The sequence below is a fragment of the Podarcis pityusensis genome, assembly GCF_964106645.2.
Source record: "Podarcis pityusensis genome assembly, chromosome: 15".
Classification (NCBI taxonomy): Eukaryota; Metazoa; Chordata; class Lepidosauria; order Squamata; family Lacertidae; genus Podarcis; species Podarcis pityusensis.
The window spans coordinates 2791752-2806335 of NC_138040.1; the positions used below are offsets into that span (position 1 = coordinate 2791752).

Below are 14584 nucleotides of genomic sequence, written 5' to 3' on the forward strand. Positions count from 1 at the left end.
GTTAAACGGCTGTTTTAGGGATTGTTTTTAAAAGTCTGGAACGGATTCAACTGTTTTTGCATTACTTTCTGTGGGAAAGCGCGCCTTGGTTTTGGAACGCTTTGGTTCCGGAATGGATTAAGTTTGAGAACCAAGGTGCCACTGTATTAAAGGAAACAAGAAAGGAATGAAAAGAAAAAGAAAGATTTCTTAAAAAGAGAGAGAAGTGAGTAAAAAGGACTTCTCACTATCCATCTCTCAGTTGCATATACAAGAGTCCAACACTCTTTCAAAGCCCCCCAGGCTGGGGAACCATCATGTTGGTGGTGACGCGAGGCACTTACGTTTTGATGTTTTCATGGTACACCTTTGTGTCTGATGGCTGGTTGTAGAGCGGCTGTGGAGCAGGGGGTGGAAAGAAAACAAGGTGTCAGGGAAGTGCCATCAGATCAGGGGTGGGAAACAGCGGGGAAGTTGTGCTACAGGGAGCCTCCGAAAATCTTGCAAAGCAGTTCTTCTTCCGGTGATGAGGAAAACCCCACCTCCGGGGGGGGGGGGAGAGAGGTGAAAGGACCAGAGGATGCTGGTAGGAGCCTCAACACCGCTCCTGGCAAAGCCGGCCAGGAGGGAAGCACGCCCCTTCCGTCACCCACCTTGCGCAGAAGTCTAAAGCGCAAAGAGGGAAGGAAACGGCTGGGCATAACAAGACTTTTATGCTGGGGGAGGTCTAGGAAACAAGCACTCCCAGATTCTGCTAGCGATTGAGGCAGACATGAACTTTGGGGTTCTGCACGCCCAGAGAGAGGCTTCCATGGTTTTGCACCTAAATGAAACCTGTAAAAGACAGGTCGGAGTCCTGCCTGGTTACTCGTGAGCAACAACCTTTGCCATCTGACACAAGGTAAGAAGCACAAGGAATCATGGAACTGTAGCGTCGGGAGGGGTCCAAAGGGTTGTTTGGCCCAAGCCCTTGCAAAGCCAGAGCCACAGCACAGAACACATCAGGGCAAGCTCTTTCTTGCTTAATAGCAAACCTCACTAAGAGGGCACTTTAAGCACTGCCACGCACGTGCGGCAGGCACAAAGCCAGCACAGCCAGGAACACCCGCCCTAGAAAGCTGGGCCAGGGCGTTCCAGTTCAAAGGAAGTTCACGACCCACCAAGACACTTAGTGCCCTCCCAGATCTGGAGAGCTCCCAACTCACCTGGGAGTCATTCTGGACTCACAGCTGTCCATGGAGGCACAGGTCAATTCTGTGTCCAGGACAGCTGTTTATCAGCTCCATCTGGTACGCAGGCTGAGACCCTACCTGCCTGCCGACTGTCTCGCCAGAGTGGTGCATGCTCTGGTTATCTCTCGCTTGGACTACTGCAATGCGCTCTATGTGGGGCTACCTTTGAAGGTGACCCGGAAACTACAACTAATCCAAAATGTGGCAGCTAGATTGGTGACTGGGAGCAGCCGCCGAGACCACATAACACCGGTCTTGAAAGACCTACATTGGCTCCCAGTACGTTTCCGAGCACAATTCAAAGTGTTGGTGCTGACCTTTAAAGCCCTAAACGGCCTCGGTCCAGTATACCTGAAGGAGCGTCTCCACCTCCATCGTTCTGCCCGGACACTGAGGTCCAGTGCTGAGGGCCTTCTGGCGGTTCCCTCGCTGCGAGAAGCCAAGTTACAGGGAACCAGGCAGAGGGCCTTCTTGGTAGTGGCACCCGCCCTGTGGAACGCCCTCCCACCAGATGTCAAAGAGAAAAATAACTACCAAACTTTTAGAAGACATCTAAAGGCAGCCCTGTCTAGGGAAGCTTTTAATGTCTAATTGATTACTGTATTTTAGTGTTTTGTTGGAAGCCACCCAGAGTGGCTGGGGAAACCCAGCCAGATGGGCAGGGTATAAATAATAAATTATTATTATTATTATTATTATTATTATTATTATTATTATTATTATTGGGAAGCGGGGCCCAAGAACCTGTGGGGAGAATCCCCACCCCACCCCTGTGCTGGAAGAGCTAAAAGCAAGTTTGAGAAAGAGACACACATAGAAAGGCCACAAAAATTACAGGGCTGCTCACCAGTTCGACTTTGGGGCCGAGGCCTTCAAAGATCTTGTGGGCTTCTTCGGCCTTTTTCTGCAAAACCGGGGAGGGGGGGGAGAGAAAGGCATCATGGGATGGCCCAGAAAATCAGCAAGGTGATATATATACACCCATGTATGTAGACAGAGATATGTACACACGTTTCAATAAATGGATATAGAGATACACCATAAAAGCAAAGTAAGATCCTAGTCCTCATGGTTCCGAATAAAGGGTTGAAGAAGGAACACAAGAAGCCACCTTGGTCTGAGTCAGGTCCCAGGTTCAGTTCCTACAATTGCCAGGCAAAAGTGGGAAAAGGCAAGTCCTGCCTGAGATCCTGGACAGAACCTGCCAATCAATTTAGACGATACCAATCAATGGACTGATTTGGCAGAAGTATGCCTGGAGAGCTCAGTTGGTTTAGCTCCAAGGTTGCAGGTTCAATTCCCGTATGGACTCCATGGTTCTAGGACAGGGGTCAGCAAGCTTTTTCAGCAGGGGGCCAGTTCACTGTCCCTCAGACCTTGTTGGGGGCCAGACTATATTTTGATAACCCAGAGATGCATTTTAAATAAAAGCACACATTCTACTCATGTAAAAACACGCTGATTCCCGGACCGTCCGTGGGCCGGATTTAGAAGGCAATTGGGCCGGATCCAGCCCCTAGTTTGCCTACCCATGGTATACACACACACCAGGGGTTTCTATGGATAGGCAGAGGTGTACACACACACAGAGAGAGGTTTCAATATAAATAGATGGGCTTAGACACAGAAAGAGGTTTCTATGGATAGATGTGCATGCAAATACACAGTTTCAACAGATAAGGTAGGTATACACATAGAGTTCTCTGTGGGTTGATAGATGTGGGCACCCACCCACAGATTTTGATAGATATAGATTATGTTTACACACAGATAAGTTTCTATGGATAGACAAGATATGTACACCCACACAGGTTTAAATGGATATAGATAGCTGTCTATAAACAAAGACACACACGCTCCCTCCTTCTATCTGTCCCTTATAGCAAGTCATAGCACCGGGGCACTTAAGAGAAAATACACACACACAAACATATAGATACAAACACACACAAACATATATTAAGGAAACATTTCGCACAACATTCTGAAAGCAAAAATATTTTCTATGGAGGGTTGTCCATCCCAAACCCAGTTCCATTTCTGCCCTGGTGGGGGAAGTGTTTCCTATTTATTTTATCCCCTGCCCAACCCTGGTTCTTCACAACCGGGATATGAAGCTCCCCCTCAATGCTCAGTGCTAAAATATGTTGTTGTTGTCGTTGATGACGATTATGGAGGGGGAGACGGACATTAAAGGTCTACCATGCCTGAAGGGCCAAGAGGCTGCTTGGAAACTTGCACTTGGACCCAGGGGTTTGCTTGGTATCCAAAGAGCTTTGGGATCCGAATTTTAAGGTCTTGCGTCCTGGCCAAAATAGCCCTCCCCCAAGACCAGCTGAACTTTCCAGCTGAAACGGAGGTTATTCGCGCTGACCTCGCCTTCCTCTTTGACCGCATTCTTCTCCATGGAAATGGCTCTCGGTTGCACAACAGGGAGAATAGAGATAGCTCTCTCTCACACACACAAACACACACAAACAAACACACACACACACACACACACACACACACACACGTTACAGCAAGGCCTGTGTACATTCAGTGTCGCCACCACCATGTTGCACCAGGCAGGAGTTTGGCAACAGACACAGAGCACAGTTCCCATGGCTGTGCTCAAAAGATCGGGGGGGGGGGAGGGGGAAGGGCATCCTCAATTAAAGCAGTCAAAGAGGTGGCTGGGTGGAATGTCCGGGGAAGGGGCTTCACAGCCCACCTGCCCCTCAGGAGACTAGCAAATGTGGAATGGATTACGCCAGTGGATCCCACAGTGGGCAGCACAGCTCCCTAGGGGGCAGTGGGATTGCATGGGGGGGCACTAAGAGGCAATGGGGTGCTTGAGGTTTAAATGCCTCTTGGACTTTAAAAAGCTGGTGTCACTGGGCTGAGTATACTAATTTTGATGAATTAATTAAACTAAATAGTTCTAATTGGATTATGAATCAATGTGCAGTTAATTGTGAGTGTTTTGAATTTTATTGTGCTATTATGTTCCTTAGTGGGGACGCAGGTGGCACTGTGGGTTAAACCACAGAGCCTAGGACTTGCCGATCAGAAGGTTGGCGGTTCGAATCCCCGCGTCGGGGTGAGCTCCCGTTGCTCGGTCCCAGCTCCTGCCAACCTAGCAGTTCGAAAGCACGTCAGTGCAAGTAGATAAATAGATACCCCTCCGGCGGGAAGGTAAAAGGCATTTCCATGCGCTGCTCTGGTTCGCCAGAAGCGGCTTAGTCCTCCTGGCCACATGACCCGGAAGCTGTATGCCGGCTCCCTCGGCCAATAAAGCGATATGAGCGCCGCAACCCCGGAGTCGGTCACGACTGGACCTAATGGTCAGGGGTCCCTTTACCTTTTTATGTTCCTTAGTGGGTCACGCGAACCACTATTTAAATAATGCTTTTTAGGAGGCAGGGAGGGAAAATGGGGGTGAGTTTATGGAACCAAGGGGGTCGTGCACGCAAAAAGTTAGGGAACCACAGGATTACGCTATATCCTGGGATGACAACACACACTTTCCTTGCTCGGAAAGATACCAGAAAAGAGTTGGGCACTGGAGCATCTGGCTGACCGGTGCTTAAAAAGCCTCTGGAATATACCAGGGGTGAGGGACCTGTGTCCCTCCCTGCAAATGTAGCCTTCCAGATCCCTGACCAATGGCTGAGCTGGCAGGGGCTGATGGGAGCTGGAGTCCAGCAACAGCTGGAGGACTGCATCTTCCTAAAAGCAAAATTTATCTATCATTCTTATTAGTCTTATTAATGTAAACTAATGGAGGCGAAAGTCCCAACAAATACACCTTTTGACAGTGGTACCTCGGGTTACAAACTTAATTTGTTCTGGAGGTCCGTTCTTAACCCGAAACCGTTCTTAACCTAAGGCGCGCTTTCGCTAACGGGGCCTACCACTGCCGCCGCCACGCAATTTCTGTTCTCATCCTGGGGCAAAGTTTGTAACCCAAGGTACTACTTCTGGGTTAGCGGAGTTTGTAACCTGAAGGGTTTGTAACCCGAAGTACCACTTTATTCAGCTCTGAGCGAGCCCCAAACTTGTGGAACTCTGGCCACGTGCTTTGCAGACGAGAAGCTTAAAGCCTGCTTCAAAATGTTGCCCTGGAAGCTCTTGCAAAGCTGAACTTGGAATAAAGAAATGACTTCTGCTATATACAGCGGTACCTCGGGTTACAGACGCTTCAGGTTACAGACTCCGCTAATCCAGAAATAGTACCTTGGGTTAAGAACTTTGCTTCTGGATGAGAACAGAAATCACGCAATAGCGGCAGCAGCGGGAGGCCCCATTAGCTAAAGTGGTGCTTCAGGTTAAGACCAGTTTCAGGTTAAGAACGGACCTCTGGAACGAATTAAGTTCTTAACCCGAGGTACCACTGTACACAGGGTGCACTTACTCTTGGGAACTCATGAAGACAACCTCGTTCCATAGAAGAAGAAGAGGAGTTTGGATTTGATATCCCGCTTTATCACTACCCGAAGGAGTCTCAAAGCGGCTAACATTCTCCTTTCCCTTCCTCCCCCACAACAAACACTCTGTGAGGTGAGTGGGGCTGAGAGACTTCAAAGAAGTGTGACTGGCCCAAGGTCACCCAGCAGCTGCATGTGGAGGAGCGGAGACGCGAACCCGGTTCCCCAGATTATGAGACTACCGCTCTTAACCACTACACCACACTGGCTCTCGCCATAGAAAACAAGGCAGTCTCTGGTGCAGCATGAAACTCACTAGCCTAGCGAAAGCAGGAGTGCCACATAGCCCAACAACAAACTGGTTTGTTAGGGATCCTGGCTTGCTAGGGAGCAGTGGCTGCCAAAGAGGCACCACTCCCCACTCACAGACCCCCTCCTCATACTTATGAGGTTTGCCTTTCTCTCCCTTGAAAAGCACATAGAGCTGAAGGAGGAAGTTGGAAGAGCGGCTCTCTTTCCCACTTCCTCTTTCTGCTCTACGTGCTTTCAAAAGTTTGGATTAATTCTACTGGACCAGGCTTTGGGAAAGCAAAGTGTGTTTCTGCACCCACATTCTCTCTTTCCATCTCTCAGAGGGAGGGAAGAGGTGGAGCCAGAGGGGGTGGGGCTCAAGGCACTTGCTCAAAAATCCAAGCCATGAGCCTAAAAAGACCAGCAACAACCCTCACTTCTGGGTTCAGACATTAATAGGAACTGGCGGCTTCCGGGTTCGCTCATCCCAGGGAAGGTGCAATCAATTGGCATGCGCAATGAAACCGCACTAGGCCACCAACCCCAGCTCATCACAACATGCAAACACGGGAATCCTCTCTCTCGCAGGCACAAGTAAGAACTGGTGCCCGGTACAAATCCCTGCATCAAATATAAAAGAGGCTTTGAAAAGGGGGGTGGGAGAAGCAAGTGTTACCCGATTCTCATCATAAATAATCTGGACGATGCTGCGGTGCTTCTGTTCCACAGGGGGAGGGGAGACGGGTCTCTCCGGCTCAGGGGGCTTTGCAGATTCTTCCTCGAGTTGTTGCTAGGAGACAAAAAAAGCAAAGGGGGGGGGGGGGAGAGAATCAGCCATCTGTACCAAGGTCCTTGCTCTCACCGGGAATGAGTCACCAGAGAGGGAGGGAAAGCCAGCCTCTGAATCAACAGTTTGCTGTAAGGTGCAAATTTGTAAAGGTAGGAACAAGGCACAAAGAGATTGCAGAGCCACCAGGCTCTGCCAGTCACAAGGCTGCAGGGTATTTTTGCTTCTGAACTTAAAAAAAGAGAGACTTAATAATAATAATAATAATAATTTATTATTTATACCCCGCCCATCTGGCTGGGTTTCCCCAGCCACTCTGGGCGGCTTACAAAAAAATATTAAAATACTGTAATACATCAAACATTAAAAGCTTCCCTAAACAGGGCTGCCTTCAGATGTCTTCTAAAAGTCTGGTACTGTAGTTGTTGTTCTCTTTGACATCTGGTGGGAGGGCGTTCCACAGGGAAGGCGCCACTACTGAGAAGGCCCTCTGCCTGGTTCCCTGTAACTTGGCTTCTCGCAACGAGGGAACCGCCAGAAGGCCCTTGGCACTGGACCTCAGTGTCCGGGTAGAAGGATGGGGGTGGAGACGCTCCTTCAGATATACTGGACCGAGGCCATTTAGGGCTTTAAAGGTCAGCACCAGCACTTTGAATTGTGCTCGGAAACGTACTGGGAGCCAATGTAGGTCTTTCAGGACCGGTGTTATGTGGTCTCGGCGGCCGCTCCCAGTCACCAGTCTAGCTGCCGCATTCTGGATTAATTGTTTCCAGGTCACCTTCAAGGGTAGCCCCATGTAGAGCGCATTGCAGTAGTCCAAGCGGGAGATAACCAGAGCATGCACCACTCTGGTGAGGCAGTCCGCAGGCAGATACGGTCTCAGCCTATGTCCCAGATGGAGCTGGTAGACAGCTGCCCTGGACACAGATTTGACCTGTGCCTCCATGGACAGCTTTGAGTCCAAAATGACTCCCAGGCTGTGCACCTGGTCCTTCAGGGATCATGCAGAGGGAGACTAAAAAGTCTACACCAGGGAAAAACTGGTTTTGGTAAACCAGGGGTGAAGCAAACAATCAGATGCTTTGCTTTGCCTACTCCATGAGTCACCGATGTGGAACCCTCCTGCTGTTGTTGGGACTCCAGCACCCATCTGTCCCTGACCACTAACCGGGGCACGCTGGCTGGGGCTGATGGGAATTGGGGTCCAAAGGCAGCAGGAAAGCCACAGAGATGCTCCAGCCCCTGGTGTGGAAAAGAACATGTTAATGTTTATCAAACTTGTGTCTCCAGCTGTTAGCTGTTGTTGGACTACAACTCCCTAGCTAGCAGGACCAGGGGGCAGGGATGATGGGAGTTGTAGTCCAACAACAGCTGGAGACCCAAGTTTGGGAAACTCTCTAGCATCTCCTGTTAGAACAGGGAGAGGAACACAGAAAGCTGCCTTATCCTGAATTAGACCACTGGTCCATCTAGCACAGTACTGTCAACGCTGGAATTACTTCTTTTAAAACAATTTTTAGGTTGAGTTTCATTTAATGTTTGCTTTTTTATCAGTATTTTTTAAACAAACTTTTATATTGCTTTTCTGCAAAAGACCACTTGCGGTTTGCGACGGTTAAAGGGCATATAAATATACGATTACGATTAAACTTCATTTAACTCCCGGGAAGACTCTCGAAGTGGCATCACAATGCATACAAAACTTGTCTATTTACGGGACCGCCTCTCCTGGTAAGCCCCGCAGAGGACCTTAAGGTCCATGAATAATCATAGTTTAGAGGTCCCAGGCCCTAAGGAAGTCAGACTATCCTCCACCAGGGCCAGGGCCTTCTCAGTGATGGCTCCAACCTGGTGGAATGCTCTGTCCCATGAGACCAGGGCCCTGCAGGATTTAACCTCCTTTCGCATGGCCTGTAAGACAGAGCTATTCCGCCTGGCTTTCAATTTGAACTTAGCCTGATCTTTTATTCCCCTTCCTTCCCTCCCCCTCCCCTTTTTATGAAGATTACCTGCTCTGGGATCCCACAGCTAATTCTCCCCTGGTCTCCTCGCTGGCCCAAATAGAACTAATTTAGCCAGCTAGCCCTGGTGATCATCTAATGTTTATTGGATGGATTTCCCCCCTAAATTGATTTCTGCATTCTGAATTTATTGTTATTCACGTTTTATGCTGTATTTTATGCTGTTTTTTTGTTGCATCAATTAAGTGTTTTAAAATTGTTGTTAACCGCCCTGAGCCCGGTTTTCTGACACAGGAAGGGTGGGGTATAAATAAAAAAAAAATATTATTATTATTATTATTATTATTATTATTATCATCTAAGACAAATAAATAGACACCCTTCTGCTGGCTCCGGGGTGGCTAGCCTGCAGTCCCCTCCAGATGTTGCCCATCATCCCTGGGAGCTTGATGGGAAGGTTGGAGCCCAAGAACATCTGGAGGACCACAACATCTAGAGGCTCACAGATGTTCCCCACACCTGCTCTACAGCCAGATCCCTGGTTTGACCAACCTTTTGTTGATTCAGCCAGATCCCATCAACAGGAACGGCAGCCCCATCCTCTGCTACCCCACCCCTGCCCACCTGCTCTGCCTACGCCCACCTGCAACCTACCTGCAGCATCCCCTCATCCTCGGCCAAAGGCTTCCCTGCCCCCCATCCCATCTCTTCTCTGCCAAGAGACTTCCACACACACATTCCTAATCCAGCAGGCCTAGGGGTGGGTGCGATCCCCACGCCCTGCTCCGGCGACTCACTTGCTTCTTCTTCAGCTTCAGGATCTGCTGTTCCACTTTGGCGATCTCCCGGTCCACCCGGTCCATGCTCTGGATCAGCTCCTCCTTTGACAGCTTGGATGGAGACGCATTTTGGTCATCTCCGCAGGGCTGGCCTGAGAGCGGCGATGGCGGCCCGTCATGCTTGCCTCCAAAAGCTGACTCCTGGGGGGAAAAGAGAAATATATTTGTTTTGTTTTGTCAAATTTATATACCGCCCTTCATCCGAAGATCCTCAGGGCGGTTTACGAGATAAAAATACAGGATAAAAACAAACAAACAAATAGTTACCATTTTTTAAAAATAAAATAAAAACTCCCCGCCCTTCCACAAACACATTTGAAAGGCCGTAGAATATTAATCAAACAAAAGCCTGGTTAAAAAGGAAAGTTTTTGCCTGGTGCCTAAAGATATGTAATGAAGGCGCCAGGTGAAGGTCCCTGGGGAGAGTATTCCACAAACAGGGAGACACTGCAGAAAAGGCCCCGTTCTCGTATTGCCACCCTTCTTGCAGAGGAGGCAAACAAAGAAAGGCCTCAGATGATGATCACAGAGTCCAGGTCGGTTCGTACAGATAGAGGCAGTCCCTGAAATATGGCAGTCCTGAGCCGTTTAAGGCTTTATAGGTTAAAACCTGCACTTTGAATTGGGCCCGGAAGCTAACTGGCAGTGAATGCAGTCGGGCCAGGATCGGTGTAATATGTGCAAACCGTCTTGCTTCAGAGAGCAACCCGGCCGCTGAATACTGCACCAGCTGAAGGGCCCTAGCCCTGAGCCACGACCAATGCCCTTCAGTGTCCCAAGTTTACAGCAGTGACTTAGCAAGGAAGGGCCATTGCTCAGGAGTAGAACCCTGCCTCGTGTGCAGAAAGCCGTATGTTCAATCCTTGGCATCTCCAGGTAGGCCTGAGAAAATACTCCCCCCATGAAAACCTGGAAAGCCGCAGCCAGTCAGTGCAGACAATACTGAAATAAATGGACCAATGGTATGACTTGGTGTAGCACAGCTTCCTATGTTCCTGTGAGACTCCTTTGGCAGAGGAGCTCTGAGCTTCCTAGAGCTGGCTCCCCTTGTCACTGGCTCTGGCGCCACCTACTGTTGGGCTCCCTGACTCCGGCCCTACCAGTCCAAAAGGACACCAGGCACCGCTGTACAGCCGATGCCTCAAACCAGGCAAAAAGGCGGGACTTGGCAGCGGCCTCTCCCCAGCCGGCATTACCTTCTTCAAGTCTGACGAACGCAGCCCATCCTGCAGCTGGTGGGACAGCGGCAGGACCGTTGCAGCGCTGACCCGCTGGTAGTGGGAGTCGGAAACCTGGTCCAAGCGCGGCCTCTTCGAATCCAGCGCATCATGATCAGCTTGTGACGAGCCGGGGTGGAACTGGGCCTCGTAGCCAGATCTTCTTTCCTGAGGCCTGAGAGGCAGAGGAAATAAATGGAATGGCATACCCACCAACTGTCCCAGGGAGTGTTCCAATTTACCTAGTAAACCACAGCCCCGTTTTTGCACATCTGGGGCGGGCGGGGGTGTTTTCACAGCATCGCAGAGTCGGAAGGGATATTAAGAGGTCGCTGCGTCCAATCCCCTGCTCAATGTGGGGATCTTCAATGCAGGAAGCAGAGGCAACACCCCTGGCGAGGGGCCGCCCAGTCTCTGCTGAAATATCGCTGACGCTCCAAAACATGGAAGAGCCTTTAATCCGGCGTGTTTAAGCATCCTTCCGTCAGCAGTTCCAGAGGGGAGGTTCCAAAATAAAATCCCCTATTATGAACGCAAATGCCCCCGTGAACCTGGAGAGGCAGAACTGACAGCTCATGTTCTTACGTACTGCTCCTTTTATTAAGTTTAATAATAATAATAAATTTTATTTATACCCTGCCCTCCCCGGCCAGAGCCGGGCTCAGGGCAGCTAACACCAGTAAAAGTACAGTAAAAACATAATGGGGGGAAAACCAATTTAAAATACAGGTTAAAATGCAATTTAAAATGCAGCCTCATTTTAAAAGTAGCCCTTAGATCAAGACCATAAGGGGAGGGCAACATAAGGGTCAGACTGAGTCCAAACCAAAGGCCAGGCGGAACAGCTCTGTCTTGCAGGCCCTGCGGAAAGAATGTCAAGTCCCGCAGGGCCCTAGTCTCTTGTGACAGAGCGTTCCACCAAGTTGGGGCCAGTACTGAAAAGGCCCTGGCCCTAGTTGAGACCAATCTAAGGGTGTTTTTTTTACTTTGGAAAAAGGATTATGCGGAAACCTGCAACAGGGCTGGTGCAGCAGATTGGAGCGATCAAGTGGGCACATATAGGGAAAGATGACAGGATCAGGTAACAATGGGTCAGAGATCGAGGGCGCCCTACCTGTCGGAGCCAGGGTGATATTCAGACAGCAAAGAGGGCCGCCTCCGAAGCTGTTGCTGCTGCTGCTGCAGGAGCTGGGTGGCCTGGCTGACTTCCAAGTGAGAAGGGCGGAAGTCAGGAACAGCAAACTCCTACATGATTAAAAAACGGGGGGGGGGAGGTTATTTTGTCAGTATTTTTTTAAAAGAAATATTGAACAGCTGCAACCTAGGAAAAAGAATAATAGAATTATAGAGTTTGAAGGGACCCCAAGGGTCATCTAGTCCAACCCCCTGCAATACAGGAATCTCAACTAAAGCATCAATAATAATAATAATAATAATAATAATAATAATAATAGGTTTTATTTATACCCTGCCCTCCCCAGCCGGGCTCAGGGCGGCTAACACCCAATATAAAAACAAATTGATTGAAATACAACTTAAAAACAAGATTAAAATACAACATTAAAACATTAAAATACAGCCTCATTTCAATGGAAACCCATGACAAGATGGCCATCTAACCTCTTCTTTAAAACCCCCAAGGTAAGAGAGTCCACCGCCTCCCGAGGAGTCTGTTCCCCTGCAAGTTGTGGGTTCCCGGGAGCAGCGCCTTCTAGGGCAGCCGACCCCAAGCTGGCACTGCCCAGATGTCATTTATTTTCATTTTATTTTGTATACAGTGGTACCTCGGGTTACATACGCTTCAGGTTACATACGCTTCAGGTTACAGACTCTGCTAACCCAGAAATAATACCTCAGGTTAAAAACGTTGCTTCAGGATGAGAACAGAAATCGCGCAGCGGCAGCGGGAGGCCCCATTAGCTAAAGTGGTGCTTCAGGTTAAGAATGGTTTCAGGTTAAGAACGAACCTCCAGAACGAATTAAGTACGTAACTAGAGGTACCACTGTACCACCTTTTACTCCAAGGAGCTCCAGCTGGCATACGTAGCTCTGCCCCCCCCCCCCATTTTATCATCACAACATCCCTGTGAGGTAGGTTAGGCTGAGAGTCAGTGACTGGCGCAAGGCCATGCCCAGTGGGCTTCATGGTTGAGTGGGAATTCGAACCCCGCTCTATCAGGTCACAGTCCAGCATTCTTAACCGTTACGCCCATCAGACCCTGGCTGCAATGGCCAATGTTTGGGGTGTCTGTGATGGGGCTTTGGTCACAACAGCGTCCAGAACAGGCGCCGGGGAACTTTTGGCCCTCCAGAAGTTGCTGAACAACCTCCATTATCCCTGGCCACTGGCTATCACACTCTCTGGGGATGATGGGAGTTGTAGTCCAGCAACTTCTGGGGGCAGCCAAAAGTTCCCATGCTTAGAACATCTAGACAGGAAGTGGGGCTCGTATCGTCAGCTCCGCCAAAGTGACCTCCTGCCCCTGAACTGTTACCGTTCCAGCCACTCATTGTAAGAACTACAATTTTACTTTAAGAAATTGCCTTTGCTTTCCCCCTCTTCTGCCCCCATCCCTGTTTTCTTTCTTTGCCGAGTCTTTTAGATCGTAAAGCCTGAAGGCAGGGACTGTCTGGTTTTATTTGATGGTACGTAAGCTGCTCTGGAAGCCTCTGGCCGGATCCTGCAGGGCTCCTGTAATGTACTTACGATTCAGGGTTGGCACGCCAGCCACCTGCCTGGTCAAACATTGACAACTGACCAGCTATTCTGCTCTCAAGGTTGAAGAATCGATCAGCCCCAACCGGGAAGAACCTTTCGTTTCTTTTGGAAGAAGGAGGAGGAGGACGAGGAGGAAGAAGAGGAGGAGAAGGAAGAGGAGGAGGAGGAAGGGACATACTTTGCTCCCCTTGTAACACAGCCACAGAGGTTCACGTGAGCTGCTAAGAACTGGGCCTGCCGCAACCCACGCCTCTAGCTCCCTGGTCCGAGGGTTGGCACAGTGGTCAACTGGCTGCTCAAATATTGACAGTTACTTGAGGATGGTTTTTCGAAGGAGCCACAAGGCTGGCAATAATTAAGGAACCGGCCTCCTTAGCACAACCGCTTTCAAGAAAGCTGAAGGGTTGGTGGGTCGTTGCTTTTCAAATGACCAGTGTTTCCTTTGCTTCAATTTGTTCATTTTATCCATTTACTTCCCCCCCACACACACATATATACCGTACTTTTCCGTGTATAAGATGAGGTTTACTCTAAAATAATGTTAAAAATGAGGCTGCATTTTAATGTTTCAATATTTTAATGTTGCATATTAATCTTGTTTTTAAGTTGTATTCATTCAACTTGTTTTTATTATTGCTTGTTAGCCGCCCTGAGCCCGGCCTTGGCTGGGGAGGGCGGGGTATAAATAAAAAATATTATTAGCATTATTAGCATTATTATTATTAAAAATTGGGGGTCTTATACACGGATAGTGCAGAGGGGGGATGGGCTATTGGTTGCAGCCGCGAACATGTTATACACGGAAAAATGCGGTACACGCACATATATAATTCAATTTTCTGTTTTACAATTTGAAATACTCATTTAAACATCCTTAAAATATTAATGACTTCCCTTCCTCTCTTTCCATGGTTCATTTTGCATATTATAAATCCCTGCATATTTTACAAAAACTAAACCATTCAGTATTCCATTCTTACATCCATCAAAACTTACGTACACTGTTGAATTTATCTTAATGCTGCCAACGTTTTCAAGTGTACACCATTTCCCCGTGTATTCAATAAACGTTTATCCATTTACTTTGTAGACTGTCTGCTCCTCCAGCCTTTCCTGACCTGTCATCATCATCGTAACTACTCCTGTCATG

At 48.8% G+C, this 14584-nt stretch overlaps 1 protein-coding gene across 3 annotated transcripts in view; it reads right to left on the reverse strand.

The window, feature by feature from the left end:
* Positions 1-14584, reverse strand: part of NCOR1 (nuclear receptor corepressor 1) — a 110697-nt gene that overhangs the window by 76576 nt on the left and 19537 nt on the right. For all 3 annotated transcript variants that reach the window (XM_080982719.1, XM_080982720.1, XM_080982718.1), the window contains exons 3-8: positions 11830-11960; positions 10695-10890; positions 9457-9639; positions 6588-6701; positions 2059-2115; positions 324-376 (exon numbers count right to left, since the gene is read on the reverse strand). In XM_080982719.1, the coding sequence (XP_080838845.1) occupies positions 324-376; positions 2059-2115; positions 6588-6701; positions 9457-9639; positions 10695-10890; positions 11830-11960 (734 nt within the window). The remainder of the gene's footprint in view (positions 1-323; positions 377-2058; positions 2116-6587; positions 6702-9456; positions 9640-10694; positions 10891-11829; positions 11961-14584) is intronic.